The sequence below is a fragment of the Charadrius vociferus genome, unplaced genomic scaffold (assembly GCF_000708025.1).
Source record: "Charadrius vociferus isolate BGI_N301 unplaced genomic scaffold, ASM70802v2 scaffold239, whole genome shotgun sequence".
Classification (NCBI taxonomy): Eukaryota; Metazoa; Chordata; class Aves; order Charadriiformes; family Charadriidae; genus Charadrius; species Charadrius vociferus.
Window position 1 is genome coordinate 671,981 of NW_009649928.1, and position 22,449 is coordinate 694,429.

General features: G+C 37.8%; 1 protein-coding gene across 1 annotated transcript in view; it reads left to right on the forward strand.

The window, feature by feature from the left end:
* The window catches only part of USP32 (ubiquitin specific peptidase 32), a 94,029-nt gene extending 76,195 nt beyond the window's left edge, over positions 1–17,834 (forward strand). The window contains exons 16-34 of the mRNA XM_009891181.1: positions 21–138; positions 2,482–2,636; positions 3,375–3,456; positions 5,140–5,214; positions 5,833–5,971; positions 6,256–6,361; positions 6,993–7,166; positions 7,678–7,852; positions 8,496–8,647; positions 9,370–9,481; positions 10,024–10,235; positions 11,655–11,839; positions 12,429–12,515; positions 13,374–13,494; positions 14,104–14,295; positions 14,863–15,154; positions 15,605–16,038; positions 16,388–16,480; positions 17,012–17,834. Coding sequence (XP_009889483.1) covers positions 21–138; positions 2,482–2,636; positions 3,375–3,456; positions 5,140–5,214; positions 5,833–5,971; positions 6,256–6,361; positions 6,993–7,166; positions 7,678–7,852; positions 8,496–8,647; positions 9,370–9,481; positions 10,024–10,235; positions 11,655–11,839; positions 12,429–12,515; positions 13,374–13,494; positions 14,104–14,295; positions 14,863–15,154; positions 15,605–16,038; positions 16,388–16,480; positions 17,012–17,185 — 3,078 coding nt within the window. The 3' untranslated portion in view covers positions 17,186–17,834. The remainder of the gene's footprint in view (positions 1–20; positions 139–2,481; positions 2,637–3,374; positions 3,457–5,139; positions 5,215–5,832; positions 5,972–6,255; positions 6,362–6,992; positions 7,167–7,677; positions 7,853–8,495; positions 8,648–9,369; positions 9,482–10,023; positions 10,236–11,654; positions 11,840–12,428; positions 12,516–13,373; positions 13,495–14,103; positions 14,296–14,862; positions 15,155–15,604; positions 16,039–16,387; positions 16,481–17,011) is intronic.
* Positions 17,835–22,449: the final 4,615 nt, after the last annotated feature.

Below are 22,449 nucleotides of genomic sequence, written 5' to 3' on the forward strand. Positions count from 1 at the left end.
GTTTTAAACGTCTTTACTAGGTGATCAAAAACAGCAAAACAAACGTGCCTGAACTGGAGTTATTCCCTCGCTATCTGCTCTTCCTGAGACAGCAGCCCGCCACTCGAACGCAGCAGTCGAACATCTGGGTGAATATGGGTATGATGAGCCTGAGAATGTTTCCTCAGCATTTACCTAGAGGTAACTTAAGAATGCAGCAAGAACACAAGCGCGCAGTTTCTAAGAAAGCGAGACCCGCAGCTGTAGGAGCTTGCTGCCACTGTGCTTGTGCACCAGCTAATCAACTGTAAGCCACAATCAGCATTTGGTAAAGATTTTAAAGCTTTTCTCCCATCATCTCTCGGAAGAAAGAGGCACGAGGGAGCATTTTCAGTGCCGTCAGTTACGTTGCATAGTTACTGCAAATAGGTTGGTGAGTTGAAAGTGAGAAATGAGCACTGCATAAATCAAACAGCTAAGAAGGGCAGATCTGATTAATCCTCTTGGTAGTTAATTTTGTGGCCAAAGAATATGTGCATCTGTGCATTGGGGCGGGTGGGTGTATGTGGCAGTACAGTGCTATAGTAAATTAAATCATTGTTCAGCTAACTGGTTCTGAGCTACTCGGGCAGGTAGACTTTAATGGCCAAAATTATGTAATACTCTTCAGAAAAGGATTGAATTAGTGGAATATGAAGACTGTTATGTGATGCAGTTCGGAAAGACAATTCAGTAGGAAGTGTGAACATCCAACTCAAATATATGTACCAACGTATTGGTAACGCTCACCAAAAGATTGTACAAGTAATGGGCTATAAGAAAAATCTTTAGGTTGCAGCTTCACGTTTCAGCTGAAAAGTGTTGCAGGATCTGGTTCCAGTCACCAGTTTGTACGCGCAGTCGCGTACTTGCCTTGCACCGTAGGTTTGAAGAAATACCTGCTGTTCACATGCATGCGCGTTTGGATCCAGGCAGATACGTGCATCCACAGTAACGTATATCCAGAAATGGGCTCACCTGACCGCTGAAAATTAAATCCTTCAGCCTTGCCCATGTTAGCCTGTGTTTAAAAATCTCATGCAGATGCTCAGTTTTTCACTGCTTGGGTAGAATGAAACCTAACGTGTAGCTAGTGGCTGCCTGCTTGATCAAGTTCCGCTACAGAAACTGCCTGCTAGCCAAATTCATTTTTCCTACTTGACCTAATAAAATGGAAACTGCTTTGTTTGGACATCCTAAAATGCCCAAATTCAAATAAGGAGAATCTTCTGATGTGCCAGATTTGATCTTGATTTGGAATTATTTTGCTTTGCACTAATTTATTTGTCCAATCAGTTATTAATCTTTTTGAGTTTTCAGATACGCTTTCTTGCTGTAATCTTACAACTAATCCTCTGATCCCTAATCTCAGAAAATGCTTTTTTGTGTTCTTTAAAAAAAAAAAAGAGTACTTTGCTTGGTATACTGAAGCAAAACTGATGCTTTGCTGAATTGTAAGATGATTACAATAGAGTTTTACTCCCTTGTCAAATTGCATGTAATATCGCATCTCTTCATATGGTACTATTTATTTTATTTTAATCTTTTGATAATGAAAGCAGAACAATGTCACTTCTTCGGTTACTTAAGTAATGCAGTTGCCCAGATGGGTTTGGGTGTATAATAAGAGCTTTTCATGGGTATGTTACAGACCTGTCTCTGTGAGGAGTGGGGAACTTCCTAAGTGGAAACTAAAGAAGCTCCAAAAATAAAGCATGTAACGCTGCTCTCATCTCTTTCAAACTGAGCTTGTGCAAATGTTTTAGTCGAAGATGAGCTCATATTATAGAAAACGGTGACAGTCTCCACTGATGGAATTAGTTTGTGTTGCAGACATGAGATTGTTGAGAAATTCTGGTGAAAATCCTAGGCATCTTCACAGAATACGTTTTGAGGAATTTCGTTATTAAGAACACTTTTATTGTGATACTGCCAGGCTGATCTCATCTTCACAGAGTGGCGTAGAAGAGCTGGAGCAAAGTTATTCTACTTCCAAGAACAGCCAGGCCAAATTTTCTGACCTCATTTTTTACTCACAATGTGCGCTCAAAAAGAAAATTCTCATGAGATTTTGAAGTCTCTTATTTTAAAAAATTACCATTGTCTCTGATACTCTGTCTTTAAGAGAAAAAAAAAAATAGTCCAGTCTTTTAAAACTACTTTAAAATTATATATTTCCTACAAGAACCTTACGGGAGCAAGTTTCTAATAGGTTTTGCTAAGAAGGGAGGTAATTTTATCTGCTTTTTGATAGCAAGTTTGTTGTCCCAAAGGATTAGTAACAACTAGCTTTCAATCTAACTCATTATTTTATCCATAAACAAAAGGAGTAGAACAGTGTACTTCTTTTTCACAAAAAGTACTTGTAGTATATGAAGCGTATAAGTTGTTATTGATCTGATTTCAGTTGGCCTATGGATGTATGTATAATCTTTCGCCCTTTTCTTATGATTGTGAATCCAGGGAATGTACCTTCACCAAATGCTCCTTTAAAAAGAGTGTTGGCTTACACCGGCTGCTTTAGTCGAATGCAGACGATTAAAGAGATACATGAATATCTCTCCCAGAGGCTTCGTATAAAAGAAGAAGATATGCGCCTCTGGTTATACAATAGTGAGGTAATGTTGATCTTCTTTCTTTTTTTAATCATTTGTTTGATATTGTATATCTTATTCTTTCATAGAAACTATTAAATATACACACACACTAAAAAAAACCCAACAGTGGACATAAGTTTCCTTTGCAATTTAAGCACCCAAGCTGGAAAACTCATGCCACTTAATTTCTGGAGGCTTTTGTGCGCTCCAAGCAGTGAAATTTAGATTTTGGTATTAATGACCCAGGAAACTTACCTTTTCCCTTCCTAGTAGCCTGATAATCATTAAATTGTCCTGTGATATATTTAAAATTGGCAATTGGTTGACCTGTTAAAAGGCTTGATATGAAGTTTCATAGAAACTGTTTTAAATGGAAATAAAAAAGTATTTTTTCATCGACATGCCTGATGCCGTAGGCTTCTGTTGCCACGGAAGCCCGCAGCCATCCAGGATCTTTTTTCCAAATGCGTATGTGAACAAATCACAGTGAACAAGCAGAATGTACTCCTCCAAATCATTAAATGCATGTAATTCTCTCATTCTAAAGAAATATCACGTAAAATTAAAGCATTGAACTAGATGCTTCTGGAGATCGGTGAACTGCTGTATTTAATTAACATAGGTAGGAAAACCTGGTGCTCTCATTTTTGTGAAGGAATTGTTAATACTGTTTTAATTTCATTGCTTTGAGGTTAAAATATCCGTAGAGAATTTAAAATCTATAATTTAAAACTATATGAAGTATTTTTTCTCCTGCAGAACTATCTTACTTTGCTGGATGATGAAGATCACAGGCTGGAGTATCTTAAAATCCAGGATGAGCAGCATTTAGTAATAGAAGGTATAAAAAGGGCCAATAATTGGTTTACACACTAAAGCCAGAGTTTTATATAAGTATATATGTGGTTAATAAATTGTGTGTAGTACCCATTTCTGTAATTGCCCAAACTACACAAATACATAGGCCTACTATCTAAATATTTTATTTTTGGAAATGTTTTGAGAAGTGTTTGTGTAAATAGATGTCTGTCTCTATATATGTATGTATTGGAAGGAACACAGGAAGAAATACTAAAGCTTGAAATAATCCATTGCTCCTACAGTAATAACTAAAATACCAGAGATTTAACCAAAGCAGTGTGAGGCATCCGAGTCTTTTTCATTATCTGATTTTTCTTTCACGAGTTTTATAAGAGTTCACATTATGATATTTGCATGGACACATTCTTAATCACAAAGCAAAAGGTGAAGAAAACTGCGTGTTTCATTCCATGTCAGGCTCATTTCTAAGATTTTCATGACAAGCTGCTTTTATTTTCACATGTGGCGAGAACCCTTTGGCCTTGCCTGCTTGGCTGACTCTCGTCATGGAGAAAAGGCGTCATAAACAATCTCAACCTTTCTTGTCTCAATTTATGTCCGTTGTGTGTCATCCTCCTGCCACGCACTGCCATGCTGGGCAGTGCCGTCAGTCACAAACAGGTTAAGCCTTTGTCAAAGGTGTGGGGGTGCACGGATCAGCTGAATTTTCAACTCATTTGACCTTTTTGGCTGATCTTTTAGTGTGAGAAATAGAAGCGTACATATGTAATCCACTCTACTGTTGTCCTTCCATCACTGAGGCTGTATAGAAGTCTGGGTCCTGCGTTGTGCTAGATGGACTCATCCTTTTGCCTCTTGGCTCATAGTTAATCAACTTGAAATCGGCGGAGGGGCTGGTGCAGTTCACTGTGTATCTGTGTTCAGCACTGGACACAAGAGAAGAAGGGGGAATTTATAAGTAGAGAGAGGGGAGAGGGACTGCACCTTGCTATATCGGGTGGAACAGAGCCCCCAGGCTGTCGTTCAATGAACAAACGGGCACTAAATCAGCACTGCCGTTGTGCGAAGCAGTCTGCCCCTCCTCTGTGCGTTGTGGCCCTGACGCCTATCTGACAAACTGGCTGTGAGACGTGATCTAGTGAAAAATAACTCCCTTTTCAGCTGACTCCATTCCTTAAGCCAGTTTGCTGTATGGCTTGTGTCAACGCGAGATAGAGGTTGACAGAGGGATCCTACGGGGCGTTATTGGTAAAGTTAGTTTAGGAAAGCTTGCGGTTTTTTGTCCCACTTTGTCCTGAAACACATGTAATTTGTCCCTATTTTGAAATACGGTTAAATTTTTTGTTGGATTTTAACAACAAAAAATATGAGTGATTGGTCACGAAGTGAAGATTTCTTCAAATTTGGGGGATCCTTATTAAATATTAGAACAAGCACTCAGAACTTTGTTACCCGACAGGAAAGAAATCTCATGCTTTCTAAAGATGTTACTGGCATGGTTGGAGTGATGCTAGTATTGGAATGATTTCCCATAACGACTGGAGACATTGAAATGAAAACCAGCAAAAATAATTACTAAAAATAAGAAAAATTTCTAATCTCAATTAAATATTAGAAAATTTTAATTAAACCTCTTCAGTTGTATAAGCTCTCTGGAATAAGTAACAATTTAAAACAATCCTTTTACCATATCTCTTTTTAGTTCGAAACAAAGACATGAGCTGGCCAGAAGAGATGTCTTTTATAGCAAACAGCAGTAAAATAGACAGACATAAAGGTAAGTGTTTCAGCATAGTAATTGAATTATGATGGGAAAAAAATCCAAGAGGCTATATTACGTTCAAACAATTCTTTTTAATATAAGTGCTCTTAACGTTGGAAGAGGTCTTTTATGCCTGTGCTGCTTTGCTTGTTCTTTCTGTTTTGTTAACGTAGATGCTGGAAATGTGGGAGGGTTGTATGTGTAGGTAGATAAATTTGTAGATGTTCAGATGGAACAGTAGCAAATGGTACATAGCAAGTTCTGAATTTTGTGTTTATTATCTTGGAGGTTTTTAAGGTAAGCAGTAGTTAATATTGTTAACAAAGTAATCCAGAAATTTGAGTACCATAATTATTTCCCTGAAAATAGTTTGTGTGGATCGTACTGATGTCTGTGATGGATCAGATCCAACAAAATACCTCAATTCCTGTTAACTTAAGTGAAGTTGATAGAGCAGGTATTTTGAACAGGCTGGTCCTCTGTTGCATCTGTGCTAGCTGTAGTCCCGTAATTGGGAGCAGGTTAAATTGAATTAGTTACTGTGAAAAGGTCATATTCTTAACTTTACTGATAGGTCATTCTGAATTTTTCCACATCTGCACAACTTGTACAATTATGTTTTCTTTATCTCAGTTCCTACTGAAAAAGGTGCTACTGGACTAAGCAATCTGGGTAACACGTGCTTCATGAACTCCAGTATCCAGTGTGTCAGTAATACACAACCTCTGACGCGGTATTTCATCTCAGGAAGACATCTCTATGAACTTAACAGGTAATTGTCTATTTGAGACCATTGGCATTTTAGATGCAGTAACATTTCTTTAAGGTGAGTTTCAGCTTTCAGAAGTAGACAGTATGAATAAATCCTTTTAGGTTTGGTGTTATCAACCACCAGCTATACAGCAGATACTAGACAAGATAATTCAAAGTATAACATCTTTTCTTTCTGGGAGAGTTAAAACAGTTCGGCAAGAAGCCTTTGCACTTCCTTCTTTATCTCCATGCTTGACCTTTGTTTAAATTTTAGTATGGTATTAATTACTTCATGACTTCTAGGACAAATCCAATAGGAATGAAAGGACACATGGCCAAGTGCTATGGGGATTTGGTTCAGGAGTTGTGGAGTGGAACTCAGAAGAATATAGCACCGTTAAAGCTGCGGGTAAGTCTGTGATGTGTGTTACTTAAAGGTAGAAGGCTAGAGTTTCTTTGAATAGCAGAAATCTTTCAATGCACTTATTCCTGATGTTAGCTGTATTGTAATGAGACTCAACTCCCCTAGAGAAAGGGAAGGAAACTTGGAAGTCTATTTCACGTGTTAGAAGCTGGCTGTGAAGCCAGTGACCATACCCTGGGCAGTCAGTCATCACGTATGTTACCCCAAACTGGTCACAGAATTTGTTTTCTTGCTTGTACGGAACGTAGGGGCGGCGTTCTGGCAGGGGCTGTGCAGGCACAAGATGCACATCTGGAGGAGGCCTGGGTGCATCAGTCCTGGTGCTCAGGACTGGTTCAGGTGCTTGGTTCAGTGGCTGCAAGGTCAAAGGAGTTACCCGATACGAATCAGAGGTGTTGTGGTCTTAAGTTGTGGCTTTATATAGTCCTTGTTAGGGACAAAAGATTACGCGTTTGCCTGCAAATGGACTTTTGTTCTGAAAGCATAGGGGGTTACCTTCAGTTCTTGGCAGTTGAATTTGTGCTTGTTGACAGCATGTGTCTTGTCTACAATATTTTGATTTATTGTTACAATTTTTGTTACAAGGTGTTGAATAACTTTCTGGCTTTTTTTATAGTGGACAATAGCAAAATATGCTCCAAGATTTAATGGCTTTCAACAGCAAGACTCACAGGAGCTTCTGGCTTTTCTTTTGGATGGTCTTCATGAGGATTTGAACAGAGTTCATGATAAGCCATATGTTGAACTTAAAGACAGTGATGGTCGACCAGACTGGGAAGTAGCAGCAGAGGTATGAGTTGGTTTGTTTGGCCTTTTTTTTTCCCTCATAGTACTAAGGTGCTAAGTTGTTGATGAGACTGTGGCATTACTCTTTCAGGACTGTACCATCTTTTGGAACTTGTTAGATCTGTGATTTAAAGAGCCAGTTTCACCTTTGAACTGAAAATGAGTTTTAAGTATTATAATAAAGGTTTAAAGATGATACTTCACAATCATCTTGAACAGCTCCTCAGAATTATGAAGTATCAAAATTTTTCAAGATATCTGATGATCCTTTCAGAAGTACTTTAAATGATGTCATGCATTGATTATTGTGTTAATTGAAATAACTTTTCTTTACTCATATTGAAGCTAAATACTTCCTATTTATTAGAAATTGGTAAACAACTTCAATGGAAATAATTTGACTTCCATACACCAATGAAACTTTGGAGGTCTTCCAGAATGTCTTCCTTCCTGCAGTTCAAGCAAGTAGTCTTCAGTTTCTAACTTTGTATTGGTTTTTTTCTACTTTATTTTAGGCCTGGGAAAACCATCTGAGAAGAAACAGATCCATTGTTGTAGATTTATTTCACGGGCAGCTGAAGTCACAAGTAAAATGTAAAACTTGTGGACATATAAGTGTTAGGTTTGACCCTTTTAATTTTTTGTCCTTGCCTTTGCCAATGGATAGCTACATGCACCTAGAAATTACAGGTGAGTGGTAGTGTTTAACTCCCCATAAATTTGTCATTGCCAGAATAAAAATCGTATAAGTAGAACAGCTATAAAACATCCAGATTTTGTTTGTGTTAGCACTTACACTTCAAAATATATAACCATTTTAATATAATAATAGTACAAGATGTTCATTGGAATACAGTTAATCTGAAATAAAATCTTTAAAAACAGAGCATAGATGGTCCGTTTTCAATCTTGACTGAAGGGCTTAATACAGAAACACATAAACTGGAGATGTGGAGAACTTTCCTTCTGTTCACTGCGTTGTGGAGGTTGTCCTAAATCTGCCTCGACCGAAAAAGAAGGGCTGGGAGGGGTGTACAAACGAAAATACTTTATGGGTCATGAACTATACTATGAAGAACCCGTGTATCATTGGAAAAGAGGCAAAAGGAAAGATGATAAAAAAGTGAAACAAATTTTGAAACCATTTTCTACTGCCTATGCAGCAAAAGGTTTTCTGACACTTGCCTGCAGACCTTGAAAATTGACTGGTGGAAAAAAAAATCCTATCTTCAAGTCGGGGGAAAAAGTACTTTCTAATAAGTAGCTGTCCTGTATTATTCTCGTTAAAACTGTCTCAGTTTGCTGACCAGTGTGTGTCTTTTCCCCTTTAAAGTAATTAAATTAGACGGTACTACTCCTGTTCGATACGGCCTGAGGTTGAACATGGATGAAAAGTATACAGGCTTGAAAAAACAGTTAAGTGAGCTCTGCGGGCTAAAACCAGAACAGATTCTACTTGCAGAAGTGCATAGCTCCAATATAAAGGTAAGAAGAAGAAAAAAAATTAATCCTTGCTGCAACATACTTTTGGTATTTTTATTCATTATTTATGCACATCGGCATTCTTTTTGACATTAAGCTTTGCTTACAAGAACTGTGAAAGAATTTAACTAAAAGTGTGATAAAAAAGTCGGCTTAGTTATATCTCTATATGAACTTTCATTTCGTTCTTAAGCTGTAATTTGGCTTGCTTTAATTAGTTTTAAAATCAAAGTAAACTGAACCAAAATAAACCACTTGTAAACAAAATTAATAATGATGCAGAAGCTTGCAGAAGTTTAATTGAGTTGATTACTAATGATCTTTTTGATAAAATCAACTTGAGGTAATAAATCTGAAGTTAGAGTGCTGTGATGAGTTTAAACACTATTAAGACATCAGAGGCATAAATAATGACTGGTTTGGTTCTATACAGCGTGTACATATATATATAATTTTTTTGCTGTTATTGAATAGGATTAAAACTATTTGGAACTAGGTGCTCTTAGTCTGTTTAGAGAACCGTTAATAACTCTCAGGTCTCGCTGCAGAGACCGGCAAAGGGGTGTGCTTGTTGGCTGCTGCTTTTCCTTCCAGAAAGGTGTAAAAAGGAGATGGGAGGGGAGAGATGAGCTAACAGATACACTGTGTTCAAAAGAACAAAACATGTTTGGAGTCACATATAGGAGTATGTACATGTCTGACTAACTTTCCCTTTTTTACTGAAGAACTTTCCTCAAGACAACCAGAAAGTCCGGTTATCAGTGAGTGGGTTTTTGTGTGCGTTCGAAATACCAATTCCGGGATCCCCTACATCAGCATCAAGTCCTGTGCAGACAGGTAAAAGAAAACATTTATTTTCCTATTCATTTAAAATGCACAGTGCTTAGGTACTGGAGAAATTCAGGAGGAAACCTTACTTCTTAGTAATAAGTAAAAGGTGAGGATTAAAGAAAAGGCAAATAAGAGTTCTGATTCACAAAAAAAGCTGTGAGCGGTCTCAGTATTTCCTGATGGTCTATGGTCCTTTGTGGGATCATGCCAAGGATAGCAGTCTTGCTATATACTTATTTTAGTTAAAGGCACAAGAAACGCACAAAATATTTATTCCTTGTGGACTGGCTCTAAGGCAGGACGTGTAACAAATCTGAAGCATGTTGTTTGGTTTTGGGTTTATTGTTTGTGGTTTCATATAAGGGTTGTAAACCCCTCTGTTATTCTTTGCTCTTGCATGCTCTGATTTTGCATAAAAGGTTAGATGTTGGTCTTAAGGAGATTAGATGATATTTCATGAAATGCATTGAACAGAATGGAAAGGACAGAAGTCTTGTGGTCAGTTCTGGTTACTGTAGATAACTGAGAATGTAATTGTCTATCTGCAGATGTCTCAACTGGGCTGTCAGCTAATGGAGCACCCAACATAATGATGAATGGGGACCTTCCTAAACCAACCCTCATTCCAAATGGAATGCCAAATACTGTAGTGCCATGTGGGACAGAGCGTAACCTTGCCAACTGGACTCTCAACGGTCACGTGCCCTCGCTCTCCGATAGTCCATGCACGGGGTATATAATTGCAGTCCACAGAAAAATGGTTAGTAGATTTGGCATTTGTTATAAATTGTTCGCATAACACACTTTGAGAGAAAGTCAGCGAGGATTTTGTAATGTCCATGTGATAAATTAATCTTTATATGTTTAGAAGAGGGAGCATGACTACATTTCCCTCTTAAGTGAGCGCCAAATTCTACAGAAGCACAACTCTTGTAAATTTAAATCACAATGTCTAATGTTGGTGTATTTTTCTTTCTTTAGTACTGGCATGCTGCCCAGCTCTCTAATGCTGAGATGCATACTTGGGCATTTGCTAACTCCCTGATTAAATGTTCCAGTTTCTTTGAGCAGAAAAAATTCTAATTAGAGGAGCTACTAGAAATGCATTTCCTTTCCATTATGTGGAAAAGCCTTATTTCTTACATGGAGACGGAGTGAAGATGCATAGTACGGTCCTGGGTCGTTCTGTTAGCATGAACTACTCTTGGTAAAAGCATCTGTAGTTAAGTTGAAGTCTAAATGTCAAAGCTGGATGACTGAACACCTCAAACAGCCACGCGTTCAGGCTTTGGAGTCTGTTGATGTTTAGAGCCTGGTGGATGTGGGCCGGGAGGCCGTTTCACTCCCCTCTTTACTGTGTGTTTGTATGAGGCATTTTTGCTTTATTCTCTCAAGTAGTGGCCACTAACCACTGTCATCACTGTTACTTTGATTCAAATTTTGCAAAATCTCGTAGGGAATTGGTATAATGTTTTTGAGCCATTACAAGCTGCTAGTTATACGGCTTAAAAAACAGTAAAAGTCATTTGTGGAAGCCGTTCCAAGAATCCTCGCTTGTCATTGTCAAAAATCTTACCAATGGAAAGAGTTAATCGTATAAAAGTTATGCAAGGCGGTAGCTGTTTGCTCCACCTCGGTGTCATTAAGTCAGCATGTTAAATCTTTCTTATAAATGGGAGACATAGCATGAAGGTTGGTTTGCTTGGAATAAGTTGTCTACAATCTGCAGTGCCTCCTTTGGACATCAAGCTTTTCTTTAGCAAACATAAGCTTGCCTAGTGTAGAGGTCGTTTTGGGACAGGTATGAGCATCATTAGGTGCATGTCTGCATTACAACATTACCATGTGGTGGGAAATATAAGAAATATGTGTCATATGAAATATAAAATATTGTCCATGGTTGACATACAGATTTGTGCTAATGTGGTCTAATGCCTAAGTAACGCTGCCAGAATATCATAAAATACAAAAAGTTTTCAGGGAATTTCGAGTCAATGACCAAAATTTACAATAGTTAATTTTGGAAAAATGCCTGAAGTGGAGTACTTTTAATAGAATTAATGGTTTATTTTAATTGCCAAAGCCTGAAATAAGTAACAAGGTCAGCACCCTAGTAATTATGGTAATGTGGGTTAATGCATACTTATATCTGAGTCATTCTTTTATTTCACATACGCAGATGCGGACAGAATTATATTTTCTTTCATCTCAGAAGAATCGTCCTAGTCTCTTTGGAATGCCACTAATTGTCCCTTGTACAGTTCATACACGGAAAAAAGACCTGTATGATGCTGTGTGGATTCAGGTTTCCAGGCTTGCTAGTCCTCTCCCGCCGCAGGAAGCCAGTAATCATGCACAGGACTGGTGAGTTTGGCATCGCAGTCTTTGCCTTAAATGACGTAATACAGTGGCATCGACTTGCTTACGAGATTTAAAACTCCATTCATCTTTATCAGTTTTGACTTCTCATAATACCTCTGTTGAACGAACATACTTTTTTTAACATATAATTAAGCTTCACATGTCAACAACTTTAGGAACAATTGTGTGCATTTTTACCCCAAATTCTTTCTGCCTGCAGATTCCATTTAGTGGGTTATTTTTGCAAGAAGGCATTTTAGAGTCCTGCAATTTATAACGGCAATAATTAAAAATAACTTCTGATCCTTTTTAATACAGTTAAATGTAGTGTACCTTCTATTGCACTTAAAGGTTGGCTTTACACGAATTGGTTGATTCATTCTCATCCAGTGATTGATAATTAATTATATCTGACAAATTTAGGTGATGTAAAGGCGGGTCTAGTTTGAATAGCTTAATCTAATCAAAATTATAATGGGGGGGTGGTGGTGGTGGTTTTTAAAGTAAACAAACATAGCAAGCCTAGTGAAAGAAGGTAATTGGCAGTCTGAATGAGTGCTTGTGTTTCATATTGCGTTCTCTTCTGTCTCAGTGATGACAGCATGGGCTATCAGTATCCGTTCACCCTGAGGGTAGTTCAGAAGGATGGAAATTCTTGTGCTTGGTGTCCATGGTACAGGTAAATTGTCGTTTTTAGATTTAAGGAAGGGAATCACTCCAGCAGAAATGTAACTTATGGTAATGCGGTTTTGATACGTTTCAGACTTCAGAGGTAATATCAAACAATAAGCATCTAGAATCCAATTTAACCAAAACCCTCACGTGGCAGACCTTCACTGTAGAATAGCTTTTATGACTTGGAGAGATGAAAGCTCTGCTGACACAGAAACTTTAAGTTAGGAGACAGACATGACAATATCGGAAACCTCTTAACCCCTTACAATATTCTGTGTGCGTGTGTGTATATATGCAGGCACGTGTGTACATATTTGGATGATTTGTGAGGTTTTCATACAAAAACAAACTTTTAGACATAAATCACCTACCCTGGCCAGTTTCTGTGCCATTTGAAAACTAAAATGGACAATAAGAAATTCACCCTGGAAGCACGCTTGGAATTTTCCCTAACCAAAGACATGCTAACGAAAATTCCAGACCCTTGCTGACAGGTATTCAGTGTATACTCCTTTAGAAAAAAAAAAAAGTCCCTTACAGCTAAATAAATAAAGTACATTAGCTATCATGTTGCGAAATAGTTGTGGAGACAAAGCATTGTAGTTTTTTTGGTGGTTTGGGTACGCTTGGTCAGCATTCTGTGCAGGTAGATGGTAGAGCTCACCCAACTGCTTCAATTTCTCATCTCTATTAAAGTTTTCTAGTAAAGTAGCAAACTGACACTGCTTATTGTTTTATAAAAATGCCTCTGTCTCTCACACTGAAGGCAAGGCCTGAAACAAACTAAGGAGCAGAACTGGAGTGAGAAGTAATGTACAACTTAGTTACTGGTGAGTTTACTGCATCTAACTCTTTGATTTAGATTTTGCCGTGGCTGTAAAATCGAGTGCACAGAAGATAGAGCTTGTGTTGGGAATGCTTACATTGCTGTAGACTGGGATCCAACAGCACTCCATCTGCGCTACCAGACGTCGCAAGAACGGGTAACATTTCAATGCAAACCCTTTGTTGTTTGTTAATAGCTCTGGAGCACAACCCATTTCACCATGTATTTTTCTTTTAATTTGATGCTTCTTTTGTCCATTTTCTGTTAAACTAAAGTCAGTAATCATCAAACAGTATATTCTGGATAAATTAATGTTTTAATGTTAGACCTCTTAAGTGACCATAATGTGGAAAGGAAGCTTTTAAGAAACCACAGCGGTGTATTTTCAGGCTGTTGTGAGTTGCTTTTGATCTAGTCTCCGCAAGATATTACAAAATATGTATTTCCTCATTGAGTCAACAGAACATATCTAAAGGTAAGCCTATAACTGAGTTAATCTAGAGTAGCTGTTCAAACTTGTGAGTTGGATCGATACTTGTGCTTTATGAATAATTTTTAAGCAGAACCCAAGAATAAGGATAGTGCGTTATTTGTATGTCTGCTTCTTCATAATAGAAATAAAATTTCTACTAAAACTTAGTGCATCTAGTTCCTGTCTTAATTCTAAATAACTATATGATGTTATTTGTATGATGCTGTGCATAGAGCCTTCCTCTGAGCAGTTTGTCTGTGTTTCCAAGTCAGATGCAGTTTTTTCTCACTTCAGATTGTAGAAGAACATGAAAGTGTTGAACAAAGCCGGCGAGCTCAAGCAGAGCCCATCAATCTGGATAGTTGTCTTAGAGCTTTCACCAGTGAGGAAGAACTGGGGGAGGATGAGATGTACTACTGTTCCAAATGCAAGACCCACTGTTTGGCCACCAAAAAACTGGATCTTTGGAGACTTCCCCCTATTTTGGTATGATCTTCTGTTATTTTCCTCTACAGCAACAAAACCAAAGTACGTTGATCACAAATTTGAATTGCTAGGTGTGGTTCCTTGTTCTGAATAAGATTTGATTTTCTTCACAGTCTCAGGAGGGCCATTGAACGCAGGCAAATAAAACAAACCTCAAATCCTTTTGAATCTTTTTAGCTGATACATTGCAGGAAATGGTGGTGTTTTGCATTCAGTGTCATCTGGTCTGACATAGAATTCACGCTTAGGCAGTCTTTCCGGTAACATGATCTTCTGCCTAGTTGTGCAACACCTGCATTTGTCGCTTTTCAAATTTGGTATGTTATTCAAAACACACAGTGCTGGTCACTGAATTGAAGCAATCTTTTCCATCATTTCCCCGTGAAAACGTTAGTTCTGTGTTTTACCCAAAATCCAAATTGTCACGTTACAGCATTGTTACTGTTATTGTTATTTGCATATGACAGAATGTGTATGTTTCAGGGAAAAAAATATTTTATACAGTGAAATTACTCACTGTGCTGTAATTGTCCTCCTTTAATTTTCTCTTAATGTGTTTCTCCTTAGATCATTCACCTGAAAAGATTTCAGTTTGTAAATGGCCGTTGGATAAAATCACAGAAAATTGTTAAATTTCCTAGAGAAAATTTTGACCCAAGTGCCTTTTTGGTACAAAGGGATCCCAGTCATTTTCAAAGAAAGCAGCTCACGCTCCAGGCTGACAGCCTTCCTGAACCCCGGACTCTCCAAGGGGAGTCCAGAAAAATAGATCTGCAGATCACTTACACTGCGGGAGAGGGCGATATACTGAACAGAAGTCCATCCTCCCTTAACACTACTGTCTTGAATAATATCAAAGGTAGGTAATGATTAGGGAAAATTCCAGTCAATACTGGTATTTGGAGGGAAAAAAATTATATTATGAATAAAATGTTCATGTTTCTTTGGCCAAAGCACTGCATTTATTTTGAAACATTCATTTCTGTTTGCCCTGGAAAGCTTAGTGAAGCTTTACCATAAAAAAAACAGGAAAAAAGTTCCTCAGTGACAGCAGATACTGGCACTGTCCGCTTGTGTAAGCGGACTGGACTAAGAGTGAGGAATGTGCTCCTGCATAAAATAGTTACATTTCAGTTTATAGGTGTATGTGTGTGCGCAAAGATAGTTTTACTTGTATATACTACTCGTTAGTTGCAGTGAAACTGTGGGTTTTATTGTTCGGTTATTATAAAAAACAACACCTTTTTTTTAAAAAAAATCTAGACTATGTGTTGACTTATCTTAGTAGTCTACATGTTTTCTGTTTTAGCATCTCCGTCTTTAGGGAGGAAAAGTGGAACCAGCTGTCCTTCAAGTAAAAACAGTAGCCCAAACAGTAGCCCAAGGACTTTAGGAAGAGGTAAAGGGCGTCTGCGGCTACCACAACTGGGTAAAAACAAACTGTCAAGTAGCAAAGAAAATTTGGATGCAAGTAAAGAGAACGGTACTGACCAGGAACAGAGACTTACTTCTGATCAAGGTGATGCTCTTACTAGAGGGCAGATGTTGGGTGGTAGCCAGAGTGAACTATATACTGCTCAGGACAGTGAGATGACTCTAGCCAACGGATACATCTGTGAGCAGAATGCATATAGTAATGGCAGTATCAACGGTCAAATGGATAACCACAGTGAGGACGATATTACAGATGACCAAAGAGAAGACGTGTGTGTTAACCCTATTTACAATCTATATGCAATTTCGGTAAGTTGACTTTTTATGCACGTAAACTATCTTTATGTGGCATTGTTTTGACTAAATACACTTACTCTATTGTTTTCGTTACAAAAAGCAGGGATCTATTGAGAAGGGGAACAAAGTAGAGCCATTGTCAGCAAAATAAAGTTGCCATAAAACTGAGTACAACTGTAAAGTGTATCTCTGCGTGATGACACTCACACCTGCTTGAGTGTGTAAGCTTAGTCGCCTCCAGATGTATTGTCATAAACCATTGTCACTCACTTAAACAGTTCACAAATTCATGATCTTTATTCTCTGAATTCTGAGGTTTCATGTTTGATCCCCAGTTTATTTTCTTCTTCATTTTCTTCAGTGCCATTCAGGAATTATGGGAGGGGGTCATTATGTCACTTATGCCAAAAACCCGAACAACAAGTGGTACTGCTACAACGACAGTAGCTGTAAGGTAAATCTTTTATTTTTTGTAGCAAATAATTTTTGTCTTGGTTACCTAAAGCCAAATAAATTTACATTCGGTGAGAACTGTTCTTTGAAATCATAAGGATCTCAAAAGTTGCATCGGATAAATATTAAAATTGTTAACTGAAATGGTTCATGAGATTTTTTTTTCAAGTTAACATCTGTTCATCAGCTGTTACCATGGTAAAGGAAAGATGCTTATTTTGTACAAAGATGGAAAAATTACTAAAAATGGAAGTCCAAGAATATTTTTTCATGATGCTAGCAGTTTTGTATTCAATTAGTGAACAATTAAGTCCCAACGTTTCTAAGTATTTGCATTTATCACTAAAATTTGTCATACTTAAGTAAATAATGGAGCCTAATAACTATAATAAGGGAGACACAAAATGTGATTCTTCTTGTAACCAGCCAGTTAAAAATACTGTTTCTAGGGCAATTGTGTGTATTTTAAGTTCAGTGACAGTAACACAATTGTCCCGTTGCATATTTCAGACCGTGTTTTTCCCTTTCTCAGGAATTGCATCCCGATGAAATCGACACCGACTCTGCCTACATTCTTTTCTATGAGCAGCAGGGGGTAGACTATGCACAATTTCTGCCAAAGATAGACGGCAAAAAGATGGCAGACACAAGCAGCATGGATGAAGATTTTGAGTCGGATTATAAGAAGTACTGTGTGTTACAGTAAGCAGATGATCTTCCATGGACTGTTCTGAGTGTGAGGGATAACATCCTGAGACTTGCGTTTGGCGAAAATGTTGCTGAAACAGATAACCTAAGTGTAGTTTTTGTCCCCTGTGATCTGAAAGCACAAAAAGAAAACCCTAATTAAATAGCAGTTAATATAAAGATAGTATTGTTTTGTTCTGTTATCTCACTACATGCTCTAAACATTTCTGATGTTAGACATCAGGCTGAGACTGCCATTGGCCTTTAAATAAAATGGTTTGAGAAAAGCCGACTAGGACCAAATAAGAGCTAAATTAAATAGTCCAAGTAAGAGCTAAACAAAGTAGTGTAGAGTTTACCAACTGTTCTAACAAACCCCTGAGGCTCTCTTTAGGTTTAAGATAATGGGGAAAAAAAACGTAGTGTTGTCTTTGGACAACATGATATTGCTACCTCCTTTTTCCTGCAGTTTTATTGCATTTTATTGGCAAAACAGGGAAAGCAAGAGAATGAAAAGTGCACAAACGTAAAGAATTATCATCAAGAGTAAGAGAAGTTTCCAGTTTTGCCACCACTAACGTGTGTCAGTTGCTTTCTTTCTGTATGTTGGGAGCACAACCAAATCATAATTTGAGAAGAGATTAATTTCTACACTTGAATGGTTTATTATACTCGTGTTTTCTCCACGTGTTGGCTGTGCAGATCAACATGCTTCAGGAATGCTTTTCTGCCTGAAGAGTGCTATCTCCAACTTTGGAGATGCCTCAAGAAGAAACTTCAGGTTGAAGAGAGTAGTTGTGATTACACGCATGGTGTCTTAAAATGTGCACATTGCACAAAATGTTCCCAACTTTTGGAAGGAAAGATGCTTGAGCTTATGTTTCATGACTGGTGTTGCTTTTAAATTTGCACTTTTGAAAATTCCTATAATTAAATTCAAAACCATAGTTTGTTTCTGTTGTTGTAAGGGCTCTGGAGTGAATGGCTGTGAATTATCCACTGTGTATTTCAAACAAATAAGAAGCTGTGGCTGTCAGGTAGCTATCGTAGCATTCATGGATGGGGTTTTTTTTATTGGTTTCATAATTTAATGGAGTTGCTCTTTTTTTTTGGTTTTCTTTCAAAATTTGGTTGCCTTTTCAAATTTTCTTTTTTGCGGCAGGTTATGCATATACTTGCAATTAAACCAGAATTGCTTTCCGTGCCCTTGGAACGTGCTCTTTTAAGTCAGTGGGCTTATCGCATGAAGGAAAGCGTGACTAAGACTTAGCAGACTGGAAAAAAGACGGTTAGTTTTTGAGCAGGCATTTCTTTAAACATTTTCAGTGTTAAATTGTTTGCATATCTGAATGAAGATAAAAGCTTCACTCTTTCGGCCTTTTGTTTTTCAGCTGAGTCTAAGCAGCTTACTAATTTTGTCCTATGTCATCTTCCAAATTCTTCAGATTTTCTATCTTCGCTAAGAAAATTGATACTTACACGGTTGATCTCTGAAATAAATGTTTGGATTCATTTTAATGTGTTTTAGAAGAATGCCAAACCTACTAGTAAGTTAATAATTTCCAGAAATACCTGAGTTTTGTCCATTTAAGAAATTATATCATCTGATGTTGCTGTCTTTACTCAGGCACAAACCTCCCTGCCGTTGTTGGAGGTCGTGCCTCTTTGAGAACAGCAGAGCAGTTCCAAAGTAAGTATTGTCTTACTTGTGAGGTGTTGCTCCCTATCCTATATGGTATTTCATCTTTGAAGTGGGCTAAACACTGAGACTGAGGAAAAGCAAAGATGACTTGTGAATTTCTAGGTTAGAAGCTTTTTCAACGCCCATTTGTCTACTCCTCCGTACACAAACTCCATGAAAAGTGAAAGATTTTTTCAACTGATTTACTTTAAAATGTTTTATTTAAGCAGGTAGCACAATCTACTAATGTTATTTGATCTTCTGTGTTTGTTACATTGGTTGTAATTAATTTTTTAAATTAAATTAATTCATGAATTAGTAGTAAATTTATTAAGTTAACTATTAACTACATTCACTTTGTAAATTATTGTATAAAACTTATTGAAAATGCACTGACTTTAGAAAGATGTTAATGTACATAAATACCTTGTAAATATAATAGTGTTGATGTACTGGAATATGAACTGTATTAAAAAAAGGTATCGGTAATTGTATATGGAGTGAACCTGTTTATCTGTAACTATATTATTCAAACAAATTAAATACTGTGGATGCAGATGAAGTGTCACTCCTTGTCAGATAATTTTTAATAGCTGTTTTCCTGCTTTGAAGTTTCACTACTGTTTTTATTAAGCTTAAATGGATTTGTCAATCAAAAAAATTGAAACGTGTGAGTAAGCATACAGCAATTCTTCACAGTTTGTCCAGCGTAGCACATAGTTCTAAGATATTTCAGCTCTTCTAAGTTTTGGTTTTAAGTTATTTTAGGTTTTCTTTTAAGAACATTCTGTTCAGGGGTTTTTTTTAGAATTGGTCCATTTAATCCTATTTAAAATGTCTGCCTGTGTACATGAGAGAGTGAGACTTTTCCTTCTTACACATAGTTCTGAAGAGCGAGTGCACTGAGCCACGTTAATTCAGCAGTTCTCACATTTTTCTGTGGTGTAATTTTGATAGATCTGAAGTGAGATCAGTGATGACTTAGAAGCAGAGTGGCTGCACATGGGATCCCTTCTTGCCTACCCTTTGAGAATCCTTCTGCAGGTTATTAAAGTGGTAATAAAAAATTAAATGCCTTTTAAAATATTTAATTGCTTAGGTTTTGTGTGTGTACTTGGACAATTAAAATTTGAGCTGTTATAATTTTATTCCGGGTTCTCATGCTGTGGTAAATAATGTTCCTTTTGAGTTTAACAGAAAAATAGGTAAAAAGAAGACTTTGCTTCAAAATGTTTGAGAAATAATGGGATTATAAGAAAATTGTGCAAAGATTCCATCATTGGAGGGTTTGATAGGAAGTTACGAAACAAATATTTGAATAGCGTGTGCTGAATTTCTGCTCTCAGCTGACCTGGGCAGTGCAGCGGTGCTCGCAGCCACGCGGCGGCACTGCCTGCCTCCTCCGCTCCGCCGGCAGGAGCCCCAGTTCGGGATTCGGAACGGCTCCCACAAAAAACCTTATTTTTAACCTGTTAAAATGAGAAAATAAAACAAAAGTTGATCTGCAGTGGGCATCGTCTGCGTATTGCTTGTTAGTGCAGGGTTTTGCCTCACCAGGGGGAACAATTTCTGAAGTTACAATTTGTCATGTTATAATAGAATCTGAAGTAAATGACAGTAACTCTGCGCGTAAGCCTTTGTTTAATTGTTCTTGTATCAACAGGCGTTTTAGGTCAAGCAGAACATCTGTTTCCATCAGATAGAAACAACTCTCTCAACGTGATTCGTACAAAAGACACAGAAGCAAAAGGAAAGGTGCAAGTTAAAAATTAAATATAGCTCGTAATAACAGACCAAGAAATAATGTGTCTGTGCTGCTTCAGTGTAGGTGCCTGGTCGTCTCCAGACAGCAGTTTGCATAGGTGGAGAATGAAACTGCCGCGTTCGCCAGCAAAGGAAATTCTTTCCTCTAGCTAAAGGAAGAGTCCCAGGCTGCAGCACAGGCGGTCATCACTTCCTCCGGTGTTGTTTTGTAACCTGTTAAGTCTGTAAAATCACAGAATAACTTGGGCTGGAAAAAAAGGAGATCATGTGCTCCATCTGACCTGTGGAAAGAACGCCTGGGTTCACGTGACAGGTCCCTGGCTTGTGGCTGTGGTCAGTGCAGAGGGTGACGTGTTCGGGTACATCTTATTTTTCTTTGCAAGTTGTGGCAAATGTGGCACTAGGGTTCTTTAAGAAGGAAAAAAATTTGAAGCCACCCTGAAGCCCGCTTGCTGGTACCATCTGCAGAAATAAGATGGAGTTTGGTATAAACAGAGACTGACTGTGGCTTTTTAGAAAGGTAGACTTCAGCATGAGTCCAAATAACTGGGAGGTTAATGCTAATGGCAAAAAGTCTGGGGGAAAATTCTGCGCAGGATACAACCTGAATTTAGCAAGGTAAATTCTACTGGAGATCTGGCTCATTTTTTATCGAGGAAGCACTCCCTACATGTGTCAGGTCATAACACCGAGATTTAAAAAGGAAAGGAAGAAAGCAAATACTCTTTTTGAGAAAATATTTGGGCCTTTTACTCAGAGTCGAATATGAGATTTCTTCTAGAATCTTTTCCATTCACGATGCACGTGTTGATTCATGTTTGTTGATGTTCTTTTAATGCATGCCAGTGTGTTTTAGATGTATCCTACCGCTAGGTTTTAGTTGATGCAAGATTTAAGGCTAACAAAAGTGGAAAGTCAAAGGCCAAAATCTTTCACGTAGTCACTGGAGGGGTAACAACTCAGACAAACATAAAGGAGTAAGAGGTCAAAATTGATCCTGCTGTTCCTTGGAGTTGTGTGTTTGCAGGTGGATTGCAGTTTAGAAGTAAAATAAAACTTCACAAAGTGAATTCTGTTGTTGGTTCATGGAATTTCTGAAAAGAAAGGAAACGGGAACTCCAGTAACTGCTAAGCAGACTGTGCCTGAACAGTATTTTCACCTGAAATTCCTCTATTGTTCGTAACAGGTAAGTCTGATATTTCCTCAGTTGAATCCCATGTTCAGTATTGCTGTTGATAATAATGACACTTATTCTTAGAAAACAATCCATTTCAAAAGTGAAATGATCCCTTACGTACATGAAGGTTTTGCTCTTGGAAACAGTGCCTTTGAAACACGGATCTGATGGTACTTTATGTACAGTCTTGGTGTCCTGATAATGTTCCTGTGCTGCTTCTACATCTATGAGCGTTTGCTCACGTATTTTCTTCTCAATTGTGTATAGTGTTGAGACATTTCCTCTGAGCAGACAGTGACTATGAGAGACTTGCTGCAATTACAATCACACTTTTTTTCCAAAAAGGAAGTAAATCTGGTTGAGTTGGCAACTGGACCAAAGTCCACAGTAAGCTGGTCTATCAGGAGTCACATATCGCTTGGGTTGTTTGTTTTTTGAATGTTTCCAAAAGCAGTGTTGTTATGTTTACCTGGAAATGAACTATTGTTCTTATTTTATGGCCCTTGAAGATGCTAAATGGATATTTAACCAAGGATTAGCATGCATCACTATCACCAAGGATGATGCCCGAGAAGCGAGTGTCTGTGGAAATGAAGTCACCTCTTGCTATATTTACCAGCTGCAATTGGAGCATTTGTGCAGCATTAAAGGATGACACTT